Raw genomic sequence first — 24439 nt, forward strand, 5'->3', positions numbered from 1 at the left:
AAGCTTGAGATTATGTCACTGAAAATCAGCCAATAAACATTCTTATTCTTAGATTAGGTCAATTAGTATCAATTGTCCCGTATAATTGTATTTATACCTAATTATTAACTTGTTCTGTTCAACGGATTCTTCTTTCTCGCAGTTCTTTACAACAGCACAAGTGCGTATACTGGATGTCATTGTGTAGATAATGTAACATCGGAAGTTCGGAAGCAAGTTCCGTCTGTTTTTGCGAGCGTGGGCGTTCCCACGCCGCTTGCGCAATGCTAGATCTCGATTCATATCGCTGCGCGTGCGCATTGGCGCGGACGACACGGCGCGCGGGCATAGAAACACTAATCCTACTTACAATTATTATGAATATAAGATTGTGTGTGTATCTATACCGGGTGGGTCCTGTAACAGGAGCAAAAAATAAAACACAGGTTCTGCTACTCAAATGGAACCACTTTTAGTTCTGCAACTTTCAAAAATGGAGTAATTTTATATCGTTATGTTTATTCCAAACAAATTAAATAGTATGTTCAATGTACGGTTTGCAAAAGCCTAAATGGCATCGCCTGTCACGTAACAAAATGACGGATTTCGCAGTACATTGTTTGTCATAATACAATTTATTTTCAAAAGTCGTACAACCAAATTAGCTCAAGATTAAGAGTGGAAGCTGTGAGAAGCTGTGGTTTAATTGTTTGCTCCTGTTACAGGGCCCTCCTGTATGTACCTACATGTATAGGCGCGTGTGTATATGTATGTATACGCTTGCGTGTAGGTATGTACCTATACATACGTGTGTGTGTTTGTTATGATGTTTAGTATACACACACATAAATGAATCCTTCGGTTCTCTAATTTTTCGCCGAAAATATTATTGTAATTGTTATTATTATTATAATTGAATGATCAATTTTTTTAAACAGTAAGTATTTCAAGATTTCATTGTTATAAACTACCTAAACTAAACTGTTGGAAAGTTATCAAAATACATGTTAATTTAATCAACGTAGCGCCATCTATTATCCTACTAGGTGAAACTATGTATATGTCTAAGATATGTCTATTGTCTTTGTATTAAGAAAAATAAATTAGTCTATGCCTAACCGCCAACCAACGACTTTTAATAGGTTATGGGCGAATGCAATCTTTTGTTTTAAAAAAATAGTTATTGTGAGTTTTTTCGCGTGTTCTTATCAAGAAGATGACCTCCAGTTTTTTGTCGAGCGTGCCGAAGCTCAAGGGTCGCGAAAACTACGACGATTGGGCGTTCGCAGTTCAAAATTTGCTGGTACTTGAGGACGCAGACAAGTTCCTGAAGCAAGAGGCAGGTGCATCCGAAGCCGCACAGGCAGTTGCCGATGCCAGAGCACGAGCAAAATTGATTTTGACCATTGACGCAGCATTGTTTGTGCACATAAAGGATACTCGGACTACGAAGCAGTTATGGACAAAACTGAAGACTTTATTCGATGATTCGGGATTTTCAAGACGAATAACTTTACTCCGTCATTTAATATCTATCAGACTAGAAAAGTGCGAAAACATGACAAGTTACGTTACTCAAATAGTGGAAAATTCACAACGGTTAAGTGGCACCGGATTTATAATCAACGATGATTGGATTGGGTCATTGCTACTAGCTGGTTTACCAGAAAAGTTTATGCCAATGATTATGGCAATTGAGCATTCCGGGATCCAAATCACAGCAGATTCCATAAAAACAAAGTTGTTGGATATGGAAAATGCTGACGCAATTGAAATGGACGGTAATGACAACTCAGCATTAATTGCCCGAAGTTGGCAGAAGAAGAAACTTGGTAAAGGTGGCAGCACTAGTAAACATGGCGGACCGTCTCCGAATATCTATGCTCCGAGTACGTCAATGTCAAACTCAAACGTCAAAACTACGAAAACAATAACATGTTTTAAATGTAAGCAACCTGGTCATTACAGGAATCAATGTCCATTTATAAACGAAAAAACGGAGAAGAAAAAACAGACAAATGCATTTAGTGTTGTTTTTCTCAGCGGGAAATTTAATAAATGCGACTGGTATGTTGATTCGGGAGCCAGTACACATATGACTGCAAACGAAAGTTGGTTGACAAATAGGCTGGATTCGTCAAGTTTACCTGAAATTATAGTAGCAAACGAATCGAAAGTACCTGTATTATGTGCGGGTGATGTGGGAGTCACGACAAGTTACGGCTACGAAATCACAGTGAAAAATGTATTGTGCGTGCCGAGTCTTGCGACTAACCTTTTATCAGTTAGCGAATTGATAAAAAACGAAAACAGTGTTGTTTTTGAACACGGCCGATGCCTTATAAGAAACAAATTAGGCGATTTGGTTGCCGAGGCGATACTTGTTGATGGTGTATACAAGTTAATCTTGCAAGCTGAGACTTGTTTGTTGGCGTCATCAGTAGCTGATGGACAGACATGGCACAGACGGCTTGGACACTTGAATAGCACAGACATGAACAAGATGAAGCAAGGTTTAGTTGATGGAATGTATTATCCAGACACATTTATGGCAAGCAAATCTAGCTGTCAAGTTTGCTGTGAAGGTAAACAGTCAAGATTGCCATTTTCGACGGGTACGAGAGCTACAGAAATGTTACAGATCGTGCACTCAGACATCTGTGGTCCGATGGAGTGCAAGTCAATTGGCAGTGCAAGATATTTTCTGCTGTTCATCGATGACTTCACCAGAATGACTTTCATATATTTTTTAAAGGCCAAAAGTGAAACACTGAGTTATTTCAAAGAGTTTAAGTCAATGGTGGAGAATTATCAGAACACAAGAATCAAAATATTACGGACAGACAATGGATGTGAGTACTGTAGCAACAACTTTCAAGGTTTTCTCAAGCATGAAGGTATCATTCACCAGAAAACAAACCCATATACACCAGAACAGAACGGGCTCTGCGAGAGAAATAACCGTACTATCGTTGAGAGAGCGAGATGCTTACTTTTCGAAGCAGAATTGGACAAGAAGTATTGGGCGGAAGCGGCTAATACTGCAGTATACTTAAAGAACAGGTCCATAGCTTCAGGTATTGAAAAGACTCCATACGAGATGTGGTTTGGCAGAAAACCAGATTTGCAACATTTGCGTGTTTTTGGGAGTCCAGTGATGGTGCATATACCAAAAGAAAAAAGAACAAAGTGGGATAAAAAATCCAAGAAACATATACTTGTTGGTTTTTGTGACAATGTTAAAGGGTACAGGATTTATAACCCAGAAAAAAACCAAGTTTATACAAGTAGAGATGTAATTATCCAAGAGAAGCCGAAGCGTCCTGACACAGTGACTATTTTTATAGAGAGCACAGATTCAGTGGGGGAGAAAGTAGAGGAATCTGTGGTGAAAACTGAACCCCTGAATGAGTCAAGTTCGAGTGAGTCGGATTACTTGGATGTCGAAGGTGAAAATATTGACCCAGAACCTAGTGGAGAAAGCCAGGATACTGCACAGGCTAGTACAGCTCCACAGAGCATGCATGAAACTCCAGATACAGCACATGGAGGGTCTAGTGCACCAGTTCCAGTACAAGTAGCGGGCAAGAGGCAAAGGAAGAAGCCTGAGAGGTACGGCTTTGCTAACATGTGCGCTACAGCTACAGGTGAAGATGGACTGACATACGCAGAGGCCATCAGTGGTCCTGAGCGACAACAGTGGCTGCAGGCGATGGCAGAGGAGCTGCAATCATTCCAAGACAACCAAGTGTGGGAAGTTGTTAATACTCCCAGCAACGCAAGTGTAGTGCAGTGTAAGTGGGTGTTGAGAAAGAAGTTTGATTCAGACAATAATGTGAGATATCGTGCACGACTTGTGGCCAAAGGGTTTACCCAGAAGGCTGGTATTGATTACCAAGAGACCTTTAGTCCAGTAATTAGACATTCAACGCTACGTTTATTGTTAGCTTTAAGTGTTCAGTTGGACATGGATATCACTCATTTAGATGTGACAACAGCTTTCCTTAATGGTTACTTAAAAGAAAACATATTTATGCATTTACCTGAAGGCTTTCCTATAAGCAATTCAAATAAAGTGTTGAAATTAAGAAAAGCTGTTTATGGATTAAAACAATCATCACTTGCATGGTATCAAAGAGTGGAAGAGGCTTTGTGTAATTCAGGATTCAGTAAATGCAAGTTAGAACCTTGTGTTTTTATTAAAAGCCATAGTGATAATAAGAAAACTATTGTTGGAGTATACGTCGATGATTTTCTGATATTTTCAAATTGTAAGAAAGAATCTGATAACTTAATACAAATTTTAAGCCAAAAATTCAAAATAAAGAATCTAGGTCAAGTTACAAATTATTTGGGCATGAGAATAAACATTAACAAAAATGCCAATGTAATTACAGTAGATCAGGAGCAGTATATTAAACAGTTACTTGAGAAGTTTGATATGTCTGAATGTAATTTGGTTGAAACTCCTATAGAATGTAAATTAAATATTGATAAGTCTAATGTATGTGAACAAAAGTTGCCTTATCAAAAATTAATAGGAAGTTTGATGTACTTAGCAGTCCTGACTCGTCCTGACATTGCTTTTTCAGTGAGTTATTTAAGTCAATTTAATAACTGTTATTCTTATGTACACTGGAATTATGCAAAAAGAATTTTGAAATATTTGTCACAAACTAAAGCCTATTGCTTAAAATATTCCAGAGAAAGTGCAGAACTGGTAGGTTTTGTGGATGCTGACTGGGCTAGTGATGCCACAGACAGACGCTCATATACTGGTTTTTGTTTTACAAAATCAGGTGCTGCAATTTCTTGGGAAAGCAAAAAGCAAAGGACAGTAGCTCTTAGTAGTTGTGAGGCTGAATATATGGCTTTGTCGGAAGCGTGTCGCGAAGCGATATATTTACAGAAGTTAGAACTTGAAATAACAGGTTCCTGTAATAAAATTGTAATTTATAATGACAGTCAGAGTGCATTAAAGCTGGCAAACAATTATCAATCACATAAACGTTCCAAACATATAGATGTGAGATACCACTTCATTAGAGACGTTTTAAGAAATGAAATTGTTGAAACAAGATACTTGTCAACAGCTAACATGCCCGCTGACTTGCTAACTAAAGGTCTGCCAGGTGTTAAGCACTATAAATTTATGAAAACCCTTGGTATTATAGATAAAGTAAATGAATAGCCTGGGTAGAGCTTTAACACTTATGTGTATGAGTATATGTTTAAAGTGTATCTATATACAAAAATTGTTTTACCTTCCCACTGTATGTCTATGGGAAAGTTTATTATTTTGATAAAGTGGGGGTGTTGGAAAGTTATCAAAATACATGTTAATTTAATCAACGTAGCGCCATCTATTATCCTACTAGGTGAAACTATGTATATGTCTAAGATATGTCTATTGTCTTTGTATTAAGAAAAATAAATTAGTCTATGCCTAACCGCCAACCAACGACTTTTAATAGATTCTACGGGATAGGCCTGAAATATGCCCTGAACAGATTAGTTTAAAAAAATCGTGCATACATATAAAAGAGTTGGGATAGCTCCAGGAAGTTGGGACTTAAGGACGCTCAGCTGCCTGGAACACCTTCCTAGTCGTCCATAATGTATTTTTCCCGACGCAAGCCTCTCTCTCCTATAAAGCACCTCGTAGAAAAATTAAAAACTTAAAACAAGTGAACAAAAGTGAGGACCTAGTGTTGATCCTTACTGCGACTTAACCCAAAAAAACGCCGGAAAGGCCGGTATCTCCGCCGCTACACTCTTGTCCTGTGTCGTGGCGTCTATTAAAGAACGTTAGATAACAATGGAACCCCGCACCAACAAGAGTATTGCAAAGATGATATTTATTCACGTCGCGCACCAGACGACGCCGGAGTTGGTAAGAAGGGAAAGCAATTTGATTCCCCCAAAGCCAGGATAAAAGAAATCAGACTGTGTTGCAACACTTCGGAGGCAGAATAGTGATGTGTTAGTAACGAGTTGTGTTCTAGTTGTGTTACTCGCGTACTTGATAAAGAACAAACTAACTAACACTAAGAATAACGGCCGAATTACTTTAAAGAGCACAAATTGTTCATTGAATAAAGACTTCCAAATTCCCACCCCACGAAGTACCTACTTACTAAGGGTAAAGGTAAGGCCAAGAAGAGCTATAATTATACTCGTAACATGAGAGAGAAAAGAAGCGAGATGTGTATTGGAAAAGGATGAACCTATCTCTCGCTACGTTGGCTTTACTTAAATTGTGGGTGAAATCTTGCTATTTAATTTTGATCCGCTTCCAGTGGTCCGATTGACTTAAAATTTGATATATCCATACCAATATTATAAATGCGAAAGGTGTGTTTGTATGTTTGTCCGTCTTTTACGTCGAAACGTAGCGACGGATCGACGTGATTTTTGGCATAGAGATAGTTTATGGGCCAGAAAGTGACAAGGCTACTTTTTATCCTGGAAAAATGCACAGTTCCCGAGGGAACAGCGCGCGATAAACGTATTCCAAGCGGGCGAAGCCGCGGGCCAAAGCTAGTATGCATGTAGGTTGGATGGCAATGCAAGTACAGTCAACAAAAAAGCTTGTAATAAAAATGTTTTTTTAACAAATACTTATACTTGGAATCATCCTAATATTCTGCAAACGCTTCACGGATATAGCTAACGCTAGCTCGACCCTCGCTTAATGTTCCATTGCTGTAACGCGACCTTCAGTATTAAGAAATGGAGCGCTTGGGTTTATGCATGTCTTTAACCTTGGACGCGTGAAGTAAGGTATATACTTGCATATGCATTATGGTGGATTAGTTTACAGATGGTTAACAGTAAGTGTAAGAAACAAGAAATATGAAACGTTAGCATCGAGAAGTACAAAATACGAGAAGTATAAAATATCACATTAATTTTAACATTTTCAACAAAAGTATTCATTTAGGTTATAAAAGCACTCTTACATTAAAAAATGTTCCAGTTGATTTTTAAATTTTACCCCTTCTAATAACTTCCAATAATCGCCCTAATTACCTAGTTTTCTTTTTGTATGTATGTCCTTTTTGTGTATAATTTGAATTTTACAGCGCATTGGATTCTTACTATAATGCTGTATTTTTTTATTAGTAAGTACATAGGTAATTACTAATATTATAAATGCGAAAGTTGCCAGGGTAGAGCAGTGAGACCCTAGGGGTTAAATTTGAGTAAAACAAAATAAAGTTTTTAGACATATATTTGGCCCCTGGCTTTACTGACAGAAAAAGAATCTCGAGGGTTGAGTGACGAGAGAGTTGAGTTGGAAGGCGTTTCTTGGGGAGTCTTCCCTGAATCAGAGTCCGAAGCGCAGGCCGCCGGTGCTGGACGAAGGCTGGAGGCAGTAGGGGCTCCAGGGCCAGCAAGCAGCAGCAGCCCTTGCAGAAGAGGAAGGTCAGGGGCTTCGGTTCCAGGCAGCCGTGCAGAAGGTGTTGGTGTGAAGCGGTGATGGGTCAGTCTCAGGTGCTGTGCCGCCCAAATTTGGGCAGAGCTACACTGAATTTAAATTAAGAATATATATTTATAGTTTTGGAAGGCGTAATGTGTTGTTTTCTGATTATTGCAGTGTCAAAATTTGGCTGTGAGCGGCTATTTATCCAAAATTTTGACACAATAACAATATCAGCTGTTAAGAAAACAACCACCGTCCAAATTCAACAATTTTAGCTAGCTTACCCTCTTATCGATAAAAATACCAGAGACAATGTAGAGTTTTGAGTCTATGGCAATTATTTTCTTTACACTCTACAATGTACCTTACTCTGCCTGTAATTATTTTTCTAGGAAGCCTAACTTAACGAGGGTATGTAAATACATTGCGGTCTGTGTTCGTGTCTCCACAATCAATTTCAGATGATTAACGTCAATATACAGCTGTTATGTTGCGGTAGGGTGTGTACTAAGTAGATGTATTAGACGCGGGTTTGGGAGTTTATATTTAAATAATTGGAGGATGCAGTAAAACAACCACTTGCTGTAGACGGTAGATCAAGTAATGATTTATTTATTTGAACGCTGCTTTATAAACGAAACGCAGGTGACCATAGATTATACAACATGCCCTTTCTTTAAAAAATAAACAAATCTGACACTTAGATATAGATATAACAACGTTTGATATACTTAACTAACATTTGGCACAAAAAATCTTCATTTCATATAATGAGAGTTTTCACAGAGGCGAAATATCGCTAGATGGCGTTAGTATAGTGAGATCCGTTTGACGTTTGCTCGTGATTGGTTAAATAACTAATGAGCCAATCGCAAGCAAACGCCAAAAGGGCCTCGCGACACTAACGCCATCTAGCGATATTTCGCCTAACTATGTGAAACCCTCATTCGATTTATTCGTCAAGAAAGCTTACTACGATTTTTTTAAATAAACCTAAACTTACCAAATCCAATGCATATCAAAATTATAGTTAATTAAGTAACAAAATCTAGTAAAGTTTGCTTCTTAAGTACCATACTGTCGAACAAATTGAATTATGCATGACCCAGGGGGGAACCTTTGTGCTACTAATTTCATGTTGACATCTCATACTTTTGTCAAGGAAATCATAGTGAAATTGATTATTAAAAGGTTCCACCCTGGGTCATGAATCCTTTTTTTCGGCCGTACCTACCTACAAAACGATATATTTAACTCATCGTCTCAGCCCATATATACGAGTACATCCCCATGCAGGGCACAGGACCGAATTTCCCACGCGGCTTCAGTGGGAACAAGACACACACAGGTGGTAGGACCTTGTGCAAGGTCCGCCCGGATTGCTACCACCATCTTGCTCGCTAATCCTGCCGTGAAGCAGCAGTGCTTGCACTGTTGTGTTTCGGCGTGGAGAGTAAGACAGCCGGTGAAATTACTGGCACGTGAGGTATCCCATCTTAGGCCTCTAGGTTGGCAACGCGTCTGCAATACCCCTGGTGTTGCAGATGTTTATGGGAGGTGGTGATCTCTTACCATCAGGAGACCCACTTGCTCGTTTGCCATCCAGTCGAATAAAAAAAAACACTATTAAATTGCTTCGCAGATTTGTGCAAGATTCTTCACGATGTTTTCCTTCACTGTAAAGCTCGTGGTAAACTTCAAACGTTATTTCGGACATGAATTTTTAAAACTCAGAGGTATGGGCCCGGATTTGATTGAACCCACGATTCTCTGCTCGTAGTAGAAAAGCAGTCTAAATAAAGTAATTTCATTACTTAGTATTTTTTTTACAAGTGGGAGGAAAACGATCACCACTGTCCATGAATGATAAAATAAAAAATAGTAATAAATAAATAACATAATAATATAATAATTTTAAATTTAATGCATGTAAATTAATTTTTAAGAATTGCAATATTATATGATATGGCAATACTTTGTTGTTAACTGCTAGAAATTAAAAGGCTTTTTTTATAATAATTTTACCATTCAATGATAGGGTATGTCCATGTTATGCAAACTCTCGAATCAGCTCACCCTGTCCGTGATAATGACATAAAAAAACATACAGTAAAATTTGAAGTCGATTAATTAAAGATGACTAGTACCTTATTTCCCTTAAAACCAAAGCAGATCTCGACATCAGCAGCCTTATTACGTGTTCAAAAATCAGGTTCCTAAAATAAACGAGATAAATCAAATATCATCCGCATATGCCAATCCTTGCGAAACTGAACAAAGCTAATATGTCTTCACTTCACAGTTCACAGTTTTAGTGGGCTCCGACCACAGATATAAGAACAAATAGAATAGAAACGCATCGCGCTAAGAGCGGAGATATTTGGCTAATATTTTTTTGTCAAAAAATTAATGCACATGTAAATTACAACTGGCTAAGTGCGAGTCGGACTCAATGTACCAAAAGTTCTGTACTTGAAGGTACTTATCTATACTATCCAGTGTAATCAGCAAAACGTACGGAGTGTCCTGAGGTAATTTTAGAATGTTGCTGATAGGTATAAATAAAATATATCATGGGACATATTGACACCAATTGACCTAGTCCCAAACTAAGCAAAGCTTGTACTATGGATACTAGGCAACAAGGAAGGATAAAAATACTTATATAGATAAATACATACTTAAATACATATTAAACAACCAAGACCCGAGAACAAACTCTCGTATTATTCAAACAAATATCTGCCCCGGCCGGGAATCGAACCCGGGACCTCAAGCTTCGTAGTCAGGTTCTCTAACCACTTGGCCATCCGGTCATCTAAAAGGTATAAAATATATACAGACAGATATAGACACAAGGGTGGATCCACCGTTGTGGGCACGATGGGATGCCCACAACCCAAATGGCTAGTAACGACACACTTTCATAAAAGTCGTTCATGAGTCATGATTGTTCATGAGCAAGTTTGTACTACAAGTCGCACTTGGCCGATTTTTGGGTGGCTGTGGTTTGGCTGTGACCACTACCTTCTTTGAGGGCTGGATCCGCGCCTGTATAGACAGACACGAAAATTAAGATTTTTCAGACTTTTCTTATTGTTTGTGCTAGCCTATGGTAGCTAATTTTATACCAAATTTCAAGTTTCTAGGACAACCGGAAGGACTGTACTGATTTTTCGGTTAAGGCTATTTCTTTGGGAACAGTGACTGACTTTTAATGACTGTAAGTGGCGAAACTGTAAAGGTCCTTGTGTGTCTACGGATTATTTTGTTGCGGATTGTGGTTCCTTTGAAAAAGATAACTTTCACGGGTGAGTATCAAAATACAAAAAACCGGCCAAGTGCGAGTCGGACTCGTGCACGAAGGGTTCCGTACCATCTATACAACATTCATTAGACATTAGCTAAAAACGGCAAAAAAATTACGTTTATTGTATGGGAGCCCCCCTTAAATATTTATTTCATTCTGTGATTTAGTATTTGTAGTTATAGCGGCCACCTTTATATAAAGTCTGTGAAAATTTCAACTGGCTAACTATCACTGTTCATGAGATACAGCCTGGTGACGGACGGACGGACAGACGGACAGCGAAGTCTTAGTAATAGGGTTTCCGTTTTTAACCTTTGGGTACCGAACCCTAAAAAATATGCACCAAAAGCAGGAGAACTGAAAAAGTGGTGCCTTCGATTCTGGAATGTTTACACACGATAACATTTCTGTTTCTCGTTTTATAAACTCTGTGGCTCCAACGCTTCAAATTTTTTTAAAAACAACTGTAAAGTTAAGCTATTAAAGTTTTTTTTCGAATATTTGCTATACGTACCTTCTATGATGCCAATATGCCGATCATCGGGCGATTTATTAGGCGACTACCGAAAACCTGATCACATTTCTCTGTGACCGTCTTTTTCATACTGTTGAGTTTGGCTGTTGTGTGAGAGGGACCGCGTATAAGCGAGCACGTTGGTCACAACAATGTGACGCGCGGTGTTGCTTTCTTTGGCTGTAAGTAGGTTGCTTTGGTTATGTCAGGTGCAAGCGTTATTAGAGCTGTTATAAGTGTGACTGTGGTCATTTCGGTGTGACAATGGAGATTTCAATTTAATTTCATTTATAACTAGCAATTTAAATTTCCAAACCGGTTTTTACCTACTTCCATTAGACCGTTTATATGTGGAAAGGTGGTAAAGCAATAGCAAAAGCAGCTACAGCTAGTAAAATAGTTTTTTAGGTTGTTAATTTTTTTTTAATTGCACATTGCATTAGATACTTAATGGACCGTCACCCAAGGAATATTAATATTATTTAAGGTAAAGTTCTGACTGACTGATTGACTCATCAACTACCAACCCAAACAGTAAGCTGATTTTATGCAAAGAATCACCTTTTAGGGTGAACATAAAGAATAAGAACCGATTTTACAAAATACCTACTGGATTGGGAGTTAGAAAACGGGAGGAGGCCGCGTGTGCAAACTTGTTTCATAATAATTAGCAGTTATTCGATATCATGAGAAAATGATGTACGTCTCTCTTCAACCGTAGTCTGGGCAGCACGAATAGCATCCTGAGCATGCTAGCCCACCGCTGGGACTCCCCGATGCTGCAACGATACGTTTTTTTTTTCGACTGGATGGCAAACGAACGAGTGGGTCTCCTGATGGTACGAGATCACCACCGCCCATATACATCTGCAACACTAGGGGTATTGCAGATGCGTTGCCAACCTAAAGGCCTAAGATGGGATACCTCAAGTGCCAGTAATTTCACCGGCTGTCTTACTCTGCACTGCAGCTTCACGGCAGGATTAGCGAGCAAGATGGTGGTAGCAATCCGGGCGGACCTTGCACAAGGTCCTACCACCTGCAAAACAACGCAACGTGCAACTACATGCGCCTGTAGGTACTGCCGATGCCCAGGCGTCTTTAGTTTTAGTTTTATTTATTTAAGTTAAGCTAGTGTAATTAATTAATTATAAATACTAACCATAGTGATAAGATTGTCATTTGAAACTACTAACACTATGGAATCAAAGTCGGAAATATATGATTTGTATGTGTATTTGATATCAAAGAAAGGGATGAAAACATATTTAAAAAAAGATCGATTTGATTGAATAGATATTTAGTTCGATATTAGTTTCCGCAAACAAACTTTTCAAACTCGTTAAACTGACTTACTAAGTTGATGTGTAAATTTATTAACCTGTGTAGTATATTTTGACGACAAGGTGTGATATTTACCAACGCAACAGCAACGTGTGCTGTGTAATCATCTTAATGGTTAATTAACTATTTGGGTATTGGTCTACCTAACTGAAAACACACATTAGCACTCATAACTGAACTCAAACGCTTAAAAACGAAGAGAATAGAAATATTGGTCCTCTGCCACCAGTTCTTGAATGAATAAATTAAAAAGAAGAAAATCTGTGAAAGCTAACTTATATCTAAACAGAGTACCTAATTTAATTAGGCTTGTTTCGTATAGTACAATTTGTGTAACGCAATCTGAATAAATATTGATGCGCCGAGCAAACTATGGCGCCATTTTTTTGTCCAAATTCCCCTAAAGATGTTTTTGTGACCTCCCATGGTGCTTCTATTTATATTTGGTGGCTTGGTCCTGGCATTATCTTGCGCCAACCGTTATAAAAGCTTAATTCGAAGTACCAGCAAAATCATTCTTTAGACCTACTTTCTACATCTAAATTGAATGGACGATGTTATTTCACCCGTCACTATAAACAAAACAACGTAATTCAATCATTTTAATAGCGCAATACATTTCCTCTCATTTGATTATGCGTGTGTTTCGCATTAGCACACTTCGGACCGGCCAGCTGACTGCCAGTGTCGCACAAGCCGTTGCCTCGAACGTGCGTTCCTGAACGCAGCCCAAACGTCAACGAAAAGCGCGGGAAATCGCGATGAACGATCAATTAAAAAAAAACTGTGCTGTGTATTTAAATTAACGCTGTGTACATTTTAGTAATTTAAAAATAAATCTGGTTGTTTTAGTGTAGTGTGTTGATAAGAGGGTATGTGTATTTTTATGTTGTTTTTAGTTAGACTTATTGAGGATCGTGTATAAATTTATTCACGCGTAGGTAGGTAGCATTAATAATTTTCGGTAAGATGAAAGTTGAATTTAATTATCAAAGTTATGGTTATATTAATATCAAATTCACCTAAGCTTGATTGGATTTGAAGTAGAAATCGCTCTGTGGTAATTATTCCAACAAATATTTTGCACGGTGGCAGATTATAGCTAAAGGTAATATGATGTTTTATTTGCGAATTGTATGATTAATTCAAGGATTAATTTCTGAACTTTTAAGAATGAAATTACAAATGTTCTTTAGGATTTTTTATTCATGTTTCACTTTAGATTAAGCGTTCGATTGCAACAAGGTTTCTAGGCGAAACCGAAACATTTTTTTACAGCTGAGAATTAAATATTACTGTCTATCTACAAAAATTACTAGTATGTTTATGTAACAAATAACTCATCATTATCGTCAGCTAAATAATACCTAATCATATATATTTTCTTATCCGAATCACGCGCGACAACTTGCTAATATGGAGGTTAATTGTTGGCCGAATTCGAAACTACCACCGATACACAAGTACTTATTGTAACAAAACCTTTGGTCAGTCACTACTACTAATTTGTCCTACATCGATCGATAATCATAGAATTAGTAACCGTGGCAAAGACGTGCCTAATTTTGGACTCAAAAATTGCTATAAAAACCGTTTCAAATATTTCGGCACTATTTTAAGCGGCGTTGTGCACGTGTGTCCTTATCATCATACAATAATAAAATTTTAAACGTGATACTAAATTAGTGGTTCAGTTAATGTCAGACAATGCATTATCTAAATTGTTTTAATTAGTTAGTGATTTAATTCGACAACGTATGAACATCTTAAATTTTATCCGACCAATTTTAACAACTGAGACAATAATAATAATAATAATAATAAATTCATTTATTTCGGGCAACTTGGCCCATACAATAAATACCTTACAGACTAACATACATTATTTATAATCAATATATCAATGCATTAAGAGTATAATGTCCAGCACTGAGCTAGAAGCACTTATTTTGTATCACAATTAAAATTTCACCTTGAATCCAAGACAATCATATTTCTTCTTAAAATAAGTTGCTTACCTGTCACCAAATCTTCCTCATCCCCAAACATGGACCCTGTTTCTCAAAGCATATTAGTCTAGTTATATTAGTGTTTTGTCTCATTTTCTTATAAAATGAGACAACACTCATTTTATTAGACTAATTTGCTTCGAGAAACTATGCCACGGTAGGTTTGACGCTGTGTTGACGGTGTTGTAGTACCATCTCAATGACATACCAAAATTCATCAAAATCTGACCAGCCGTTCTTGAGTTATAAATGGTGTCACTAACCCGACTTTGTTTTATTTATTTATATAGGTTATCCCAATAAACTATTGACTCAAAACACACAAACATCACGCCTGTATTCCCAAATGGGGTAGGCAGAGCACACGAAACGTTACCGCTTCGGAGCCACTTTTAGCAATTTTAGGTTTTAAGTTTGACAAAAACGGTACAATAGTGACAGTTTGCTAGCCTGGCGCCTACGGTATACCTAAACCTATATCCTCAATGGTTTTTTAAATATTATTACTATTATATTTCTTAATATTTTTTTGTATTCATTTTATTACGTTAACAAAGTCCTACATTAAAAGTTTATTTCAAAGTTAACACGACATTGATTGTCTGTTAGGCGGTACGAAGTTTGCCGGGTCAGCTAGTATTCAATATTTGCCGTATTATAAACTGAATTACGAACCATGGTGGAACCTTTGTGCTCCTGATGTCATATGGACGTCCCATACATCAGCCAAGCCAATCATAGTGAAATTGATTATAAAAAGGTCCCACCATCGTACATGACGCAGTTTCCTTGACTGTACATGGTCCGATACGTATTTGCACTTTTGAATTTATATTATTTATGTACCTTTGTGTAAACGCTAGCTTAAACATTTCGCATCAGCTATTACTTATAGCAATCTCGTCAAAGATTGCAACAGCGATAGCAAAATGGTGCATCGATCATCGGCGCAATGACAGCTTCTACTGCAGAGGGGCTACTACGAAATTCGAAAATCGAAGTACGTATCGTACCGTCCCTCTCACTCTCTTATTAAATAATATAGCGTCAGCGGGACGGCAAGATACGAAGTTCGAATTTTGCACTTCGTAGTAAAGGGCCTCCTACTGATTCAATGCATAGTTAATCACCTATACAGGGTGTTAAAAAACCTTGTACGATAATTTACCCTACATAAAGGCTACTAATTACTAATATAGTGGAAAAAATAATTTTTCCAATAAATAATATTAAGCTTTTAGCTTTTTTAGTTTTGTATCGTAAGGTCGCGGGTGAGCAAGGAAATTCTTTTAGTTCATTTTTTGTATGGAAGTTGAGTCACAAAAAGACTAAATATCTCCATCCAAACCGATTGTATTTATTTTCGCGTTTCAAAGTTTTGCCCTGGTATCGTATTAGTACCTAATCAGTTAATTTTAGGCTCTTTTGACTTTTCTTTTCATCAATTCATTATGTGTCTACTCTTGTTTCTATTATCCTGTCAATATTTACAAGGTTAACTGGAAGAAATCCCTTTATGGGATAAGTTCGCATTTGTACATCTGTTTTTTTATTTAAATCTGTTTTATGTATCGTCTCTTGTCAACGGTAGGCGTTCATTACACGCGTTATATTACGCAATATTACGAATCTTCTAAAATAATCAGTTTTGTTTTCTTTTTTTCTTTTTATGTCGTGAATGAATCTTTTTAACCGACTTCAAAAAAGGAGGAAGTTACCAATTCTGTTGTATTTTTTTATGCCATGAAGACGTGCATTTCAGTTTCAATTAAGATATCTCAATGTTCTAGTGATATAGTAATGAATAATAATAATAATATAGTAATATAATAAAGTTCAACTAATTTTGTTGTGTATGTGTGTAGTAAATAATCCGACGTTTTTAATATTTACTACGTTAAAATAACAAATTTTTCCAAGCGTATTGCTTCATTCGGACATCATTTTCCGAGTTTATATGACTCAATGATTCCGGTAGATAACGATCATAATATACAACGTTCAATTTCTATTGTGGTTCTCGGGTTTTTACGAAAGATACAGATCACACGGTAATTAAGTAGGAATTCGGGTTTTGCATCCGTTTGTTTGCTTAAATAATGTGCAAAAGTATTATAAAAATATGCTAATTCATGAATAACAACGTTCTGAGGTGGAATGAACTGTTTATATGCACGTAGACGTTTTTATGGATATAAATTTTAAAAACAATTGTTAAAAATATAATCATTATTCGTCAATGTATAATAATAACAATTCAATAAAACAATAATTTAATATCATTTTTGGAAGAGCATTAAACATTTTTAATGTCCACTGAATAACTGTAATTTACACATTTTTAAATGGCACGTTAAAGTGATGCGATTCCAAAAACAGGTCTCCTGACCACAATTTGCAGTTTCCCTATATCAAGACAGTTAACGAGGTAACGAGGCACGATCGGCTGCGCGTGCGACCCTCTGATCTATTCACATTTCCTACTGCGATTGCAGTTGGCACCTTGTTTCGTAACGAGAGTATTTACGGCATATGTATTACTATCCTTCGTTTATCTTAGCATTAGAAAATGGTAAACAAGTTTGACGAGTATTTTTATTGAAAAATGCTTTTGAAAAAATAGTATTACTTACCTATAAAACATTTTTAATTTTCTTCTTCTCAGTCGTACACTCCTGACGGAGTGGTAGTGGTCATGGATTGTCTTGTAGATTGGTTGCGGCTTTTGCGAGACTTCTCTATCTCTCTCTATTTGACTCTCTTTTTATTAGGGTTCCGGAGCCAAAATGGCAAAAACGGAACCCTTATAGTTTCGCCATGTCTGTCTGTCTGTCTGTCCGTCCGCGGCTTTGCTCAGAGACTATGAATGCTAGAAAGCTGTAATTTTGCACGGATATATAATTAAACTATGCCGACAAAATAGTACAACTAAAAATTAAAAAAAAATTTTTTAGGGTACCTCCCATAGACAAAGTGGGGGTGATTTTTTTTTCTCATCCAACCCTATAGTGTGGGGTATCGTTGGATAGTTCTTTTAAAACCATTAGCGGGTTGCTATAACGATTTTTCGATTCACTGATTTGTTTGCGAAATATTCAACTTTAAAGTGCAAATTTTCATTAAAATCGAGCGTCCCCCCCCCTCTAAAATCTAAACCGGTGGGTGGAAAAATTTGAATAAAATCAGGATGGTAGTAAGTATATCAAACTTTCAAGGAAAACTATAACGGCTAAGTTTGCTTGAGGATTATTAGTAGTTTATGAGTAAATAGCAGCCTAAGGTATAAAATATACCTAAACTTGGAAGATTCCGTATAAAATACGAAATCCTTAGAAAAATATTACTTAATTTTTCCGTAATGGCTACGGAACCCTATTTTGACACGCCCTTGGCCGGTTTTATTTTCTAATTTTACAGGCTTTTATTTAACTGGTTCTGTTTATTGCTTTAACCTTGGAAGGTCATTTTGACCCACTTCTAGTGGTCGGATTGACTTAAAATTTGGTATTATATACTCGTATTTTTTTAAGTAAGATGACAATGGAAGTAGACTTAGTAACATAACCCGACTGCCTTAAAAAAATACTCAAAAGAAGAAAACAATTTTTGAGCTGGTCACGATTTGAATGGGTCCCGACTGTTGAACTTTAAGTTAGCTACTTAACAGAGCTCTAGACCACTAGACTTGTTTTCTTCTTTTTAGAATTTTCAAGGCAGTTAGGTTTATGATTTTTTGATATTTTCGTGAAAATGTACGATTAAAACAAATACTGGACTACTTAAGGTGAGACGGGCAAGCGCGCCGCAGGGGGTAAACGCGCCTACCATTAAAATATCGAAAAGTATCGAAAGCACTAATAACGACATCTTACAACCACGCACCTAAGACCTGTAAGATGTCGCTAGTAGTGTAATATATCATTACTTTTCGATATTTAACCTTAAGCGCTTAACCCCTGCGGCGCGCTTGCCCGGACTCACCTTACAGAATAACAGTTGATTGTGATTTCCGTAGCGTGCACAAAAACACCTTAATAAATTTATAACATAATGACGATAACTGAGTTAGCTTTAGGTCAATAAAGTTACTCAACGCAGTGGGAATAAAGCCGTGTCCATTCGTGGGACTGCATTGTTGCGTTTTACGAGTGTGAACGCCACCTTACAGATACCATCGGAGGTCCCCGGTGACCCGTTTGAGGCGTTTCAAACCTTGTTAATATAAAGGAATCTATTTTTATCACACCCGGGACGAGTAGTTTTCGAGGTCAATGTTACTGCAACGTGGCTGAAACGTCGAGGTCATTTTAAGCCATTTAGGATGTGGTATAAATTTTGAGCTTTTTGAGCGATGGCCCTAATGAGGAAGCTCAAAGTCACCCAGAGAGCTATGGAGAGGTCTATGCTCGGGGTTTCTATGCAATCAGAAATGATGATATCCGCAGTAGAACTAAGGCTACCGATATAGCCCGAAGAATTACGAAACTGAAGTGGCAGTGGGCGGGGCACATGCTCGCAGGACTGATGGGCGATGGGGTCGGAAGGTTCTCGAATGGCGTCCGCGGACCTTGAGACGAGCTGTCGGTAGGCCTCCAACAAGATAGAGCTACGACCTGGTTAAGACGGAGGGATCGCGGTGGATGCGGAAAGCACAAGATCGGTCTGAGTGGAGCAGTGGACGTCATTCGACTGACATGATGATGATGATAAATATTTAGTGATTTTTTTCCCCTTTTTACCTGTAAATATCTATAAACTTATTTTTCCTAAAACTAATATCACCTTGGACTTGATCACGACTATCTTACAGACAGATGGACAAAAATGTGATTCTATAAGGATTCCGTTTTCCTGTTGATGTACGGAACCCTAAAAAAAGGAAGTTCAAATATTTCTAAAACCTCTCACCTCTCTATGTTTAGTAGTAACATGCTCACTCAAGCAAGTTCGTCAGTGCAGTCTACTGTGTACTCGTTGATGTCTTTTGTATGGGAATTATACTACAGACCAATAATGTTATGTTATGAATGAATGTCATTGACCTTCTTGACCTTAATCGACCTACTGATATGTATATTTATGTTCGAAAATTGTCATTGTCCAAAAATTCTTGTAATTTTAAAACAATACATGAGGAAGAAAATTTTAACGAATCATAAGTGTACTTACAATTTAACTATAATTACAAGTAAAATGGTCGAATTGAACGGGAAGCCCTTAAATAATGAAACCTTCTTTGTGACCTTTGCAAGCTTCCTTCTTCGAAAGATTGTGAAGGATTTATATTTTTTTTTCTTTAACCTCGTAAGTGGTTAACACCACATCAATTTTAGCGGTATAGGTCGCGGGTTTCAACTATCCTACTAATACTTTATAAATGCGAAACTTTGTATTGTGTGTGTGTGTGTGTGTGTGTGTGTGTGTGTGTGTGTGTGTAAAACGGTTGGACGGATTTCGATGAAATTTGGTATGTAGATAGCTGGATATCTGGAATAACACATAGGCTACTTTTTATCCCGATATTCCCACGGGATTGGGATGAAATCTTGAAATTTCAACCGCTGGGAAAAGCCGTAGTGGCTTAGTGTTTTGACCTATGGCCTCTCAAGCAGAGATCCGGGTTCATACCTGTAAGTTTTTCTAAATTAATGTGTGTAATTACATTTGAAATTAACCACGAGCTATACGGTGAGTGAAAACATTATGACGAAACCAGCACAAACGAAGCAATACAACGCATGGTGTATCTGAAGTTTCCAATCTTCAATGGGTGTGCGTGGGAACTACGATCCAAGCCCTCATTCTGAGAGGAGGCCTGTATGGCTGGAATGATGATGATGATCATGATGATGCTAATAGACTTGTCTGAGTGAGACAGTAAATCTCCCAAGTCACGCTACGTAGCTGATGCTATCAGGCTGTGACGGCCGCGGTAATCCCACGAAACCTCCGTCACGGTATCGATTACATATTGAATTATCCTTTTGACGTCATTTGGGGAAAAGGGTGTCAACTTTCTGGAAAGCCAGGGAAAGTCAGGAAAAGTCAGGGAAGCTCAAGGTGGACAACGCTTTGTTTGTCATCGATGGATGTTGAAGTCCATGTGTCGCTATTTTTTTTGTTTACATGCGTGTTGAAATTGTGTCAATGAAGATATTTTTTAACCACATCGAAAATACAAACTGAGACATGGATGCATAGAAAAACCAGAAAGAGACCAGCACTGGGAATCGAACCCAGGTCCTCAGCATTCCGTGCTGCGTGCTATAACCCCTACACCACTGCTGGACAGGAATCTAGTCACGAATTTTCCCTATGCATACATATCTCAGGTTGCTTATTTCTACTTTGCTACTTAAGCAGCAGCACTGGCGCTGGTCTCTTTTTCTGGTTTTCTTTGCATCCATGTCTCAGTTTGTATTTTCGATATGGTTTCACGGGATACCCCTAAAAGTAACAAATTTGGAGTTTAAATAAAAAATACAAAAAGACTCCAAAAAACCAATCATGATATTTTTTAAGCCAAAATCCTCTCCTTCCTGACCACCACATTTCCCTATCCAGATCTACATCTGGCCACTCGCTCAGTGTCCAGGTAATCTCGCCATCTCCGCTTCGGCCTGCCTTGCCGTTGGTTAGTGCCCGTCATTTGGACCAATTTATTTATATAACTATTATTTTTTTGTTACAGCCTCCTTGTTGGGCATCATGAAACGCCTGGGCCATCATATACGAATATTTTTCTTGGTGAGTCATTATATATACATGCGAGTGTACGAGTAAAAGGCGGGTTTCTGCATAAATATAAATAATGGTCATATAGAAGCAAAGTCAGCAATATCCTCTTTTTTATTGTGACAACTTCGAACAACCATTTTCATTGCAATCTGGTCATGTCATGTTACTTCAACACATAGCGATTAAATATAAAATGCACTTTTCTATTGCAGTGGGTGTTGCTAACTTTGCTTCTATATCGCAAAGGCGTAGCTACAGTATCTTGCCGTGTAATGTAATGTGGCAAAGATAAAGTTATAGTTAATTTAGCACTTTTCAAAATCTTTGAAGTGCCTCGTATGACTCGATAGCGCGCAATAAGAAACAGGATTTGATCAAATATCTAAATTGTAATTCGTCACTAATCTATAAAAGCTCGTACCTCAAAAATCGATAGTTTTTCTGAGTGAACCTTATAATCATTACTTCAAGGGTCAATTTTGTTGACGTATTGATTTGAGGTACGAGATTATTTCAAAGTACTTAGTGACGGATTATAATTCAAACTATAGAGGTCCACGACCGAATGCAACGGAAGCGTTACTTTATAAAAATCATATGTTCTTATCAATAGCTGTTTAAAATTTAACTTTATTTCTACGCTTAGAGAGTCCTTATTCAAATGATATAGACGCGGATATAACTAAGTACATTTGAATCTCACTCCGCTAATAATGGGGTGTGTCCAATCAATTTGGATCCTGACTAGACAGCCATTTGTTTTTGTTAAATGATTAGACAAAATGTTTGTATTCGTATATTTATCACTAGACTTAACTTGCGGTTTTGCTCGCGTTAACCATTAGAACTGCATGACATTTAAATTTCGCAAAATTCATGCGGGAACTCCCAGAAATTATATCGTAGCATTAATGTTGTGTAAAAACACTCGTGCCAAATGTTATGTCCATATACTAAACAGTTGAGATTTAATTTTTTTATCTTGATCTAGTTTCAAAATTTTCAATAAAATACATAGAATCGATTTTTTAGATCTTTTTATATAAAAAAATACAAAATTAAAAATAAAATACTATCCTTACAAGCAAAAAGAAAAACTAAAGTATGTATTAATTTTTATCCTTGACATTTTATCATTCTTATTTTTTTATCTGTTATATTATTTTATTATAAATCTTGTTGATTTTAATTTGGACGATTTCAATATAAATTCTTCTAACTTGTCATTTTGTAAATTATGACGTAATATTACATTGACTGAATAAATAAACTAAACAAAACATGACCCCCAAAAAATCGAAACCCTTAGGGTAGAAAATTTGTAATTTTATATTCGACAAACCGTTAGGATTAAAAACAGTCTTCTCCGGAGTTTTAAATTTTCAAATAGACAGTTTCCATATTTATAATACTTAGCAACTGTCCGAGTATGACATCAGAGAACGCTTGTAGACGTCCGTTGTCGCACCGGACAACGGATCGTTTTTTTGCCGGACTTGCGGTGTTGTATGGCTTACATGCAAAAAACGGTCCGTGGTCCAGTGAAACAACGGACGTCTACAAGCGGATTTATTCTGATATAGGTTCAATCCATCATTTTAGTTAGAATGACGACAGAATTACTGCGTAACCCAGAGGTTCCCAAAGTGGTCCCCCAAGAATCCAAGGGAGAGCAGACTTGGGTCCACGTTGGCATGAAAAAAAAAAAGTTTTAGGAGTTTTATTACAGTAAATCTTTGAAAGTGGTCTACGAGGAAAAAACCGGCCAAAAGCGTGTCAGACACGCCCAAAATAGGGTTCCGTAGCCATTACGAAAAAAATAAGTAATATTTTTCTAAGGATTTCGTATTTTATACGGAATTTTCCAAGTTTAGGTATATTTTTTACCTTAGGCTGCTATTTACTCATAACTACTAATAATTCTCAAGCAAACTTGCTGTTCCTAGCTGTGCTTAGTTTTTCTGAAAGTTTGATATACTTACTACCATCCTGATTTTTTTTTAATTTTTCCACCCACTGGTTTAGATTTTAGAGGGGGGGGGACGCTCGATTTTAATGAAAATTGTCACTTTAAAGTTGAATATTTCGCAAACAAATCACTGAATCGAAAAATCGTCTTAGCAAACCTCTAATGGTTTTCCACCGACCTAAGACCTATCCAAGGATACCCCACACTATAGGGTTGGATAAGAAAAAAAATCAACCCCACTTTACGTCGGTACCGGTACCCTAAAAAAAATTGTTTTTTAATTTTTAATTCTAACATTTTGTCGGCATAGTTTACCTATATATCTGTGCAAAATTACAGCTTTCTAGCATTGATAGTCCCTAAGCAAAGCCACGGACGGACAGACAGACAGACATGGCGAAAGTATAAGGGTTCCGTGTTTGCATTTTGGCTCCGGAACCCTAAAAAGTATCGGAACCCCTTTCAGACTGAAAAACCCGTACCCGAGACTAATCAAAAGTAAACGTTTTTAATAATATTCATCAAACCGGAGTAAATGACAGGAAACCAGAATGACGGACTGATTCCACGCTAAGCATGTAACCGAAGCATGAAGCGTGGTGGCCTAGTGGTTTGACCTATCGCCTCTCAAGCAGAGGGTCGTGGGTTCGAACCCCGGCTCGCACCTCTGAGTTTTACGAAATTCATGTGCGGAATCACATTTGAAATTTACACGAGCTTTGCGGTGAAGGAAACATCGTGAGGAAACCTGCACAAACCTGCGAAGCGATTCAATGGTTCGTGCGAAGTTCCCAATCCGCACTGGGCCGCGTGGGAACTATGGCCCACGCCCTCTTGTTCTGAGAGGAGGCCTGTGCCCAGCAGTGGGACGTATATAGGCTGGGATGATGATGATGATGATGATGTAACCGAATCCCACGCCAATCTTTCCCCAATATCGGAGCAGTGACAGCACGATTACAGCGTGTCAATAGCACGCGTCAAGTGCGCACGCGACTGTCGCAACGCGGTGGGGCAACGCGGTTGCCAATTGCGGCGAGTTCAAGTTTGGCATAGGAAGATTCCTTATAAGTATTTGCTTTTTATGATGTTAACATATTTTATGTTAGACTCAATTGTCTTCAATTATTTTTTGGTTTCCGTACCTGGA

The 24439-nt window shown here is 37.6% G+C and overlaps 1 protein-coding gene across 3 annotated transcripts in view; it reads left to right on the forward strand.

Moving 5' to 3' along the window:
- The first annotated feature begins 13246 nt into the window (after window positions 1–13246).
- Window positions 13247–24439, forward strand: part of spz5 (spatzle 5 Toll-1 receptor) — a 50683-nt gene continuing 39490 nt past the window's right edge. The window contains exons 1-2 of one of the 3 annotated variants that reach the window (XM_074095664.1): window positions 13247–13445; window positions 21274–21329. In XM_074095664.1, the coding sequence (XP_073951765.1) occupies window positions 21291–21329 (39 nt within the window). In that variant the 5' untranslated portion in view covers window positions 13247–13445; window positions 21274–21290. Of the gene's footprint in view, window positions 13446–13529; window positions 13682–21273; window positions 21330–24439 lie in introns of those variants that run through there. The other 2 variants (XM_074095665.1, XM_074095666.1) reach the window with 2 other exon arrangements.

The sequence above is a fragment of the Choristoneura fumiferana genome, chromosome 12, assembly GCF_025370935.1.
Source record: "Choristoneura fumiferana chromosome 12, NRCan_CFum_1, whole genome shotgun sequence".
Classification (NCBI taxonomy): Eukaryota; Metazoa; Arthropoda; class Insecta; order Lepidoptera; family Tortricidae; genus Choristoneura; species Choristoneura fumiferana.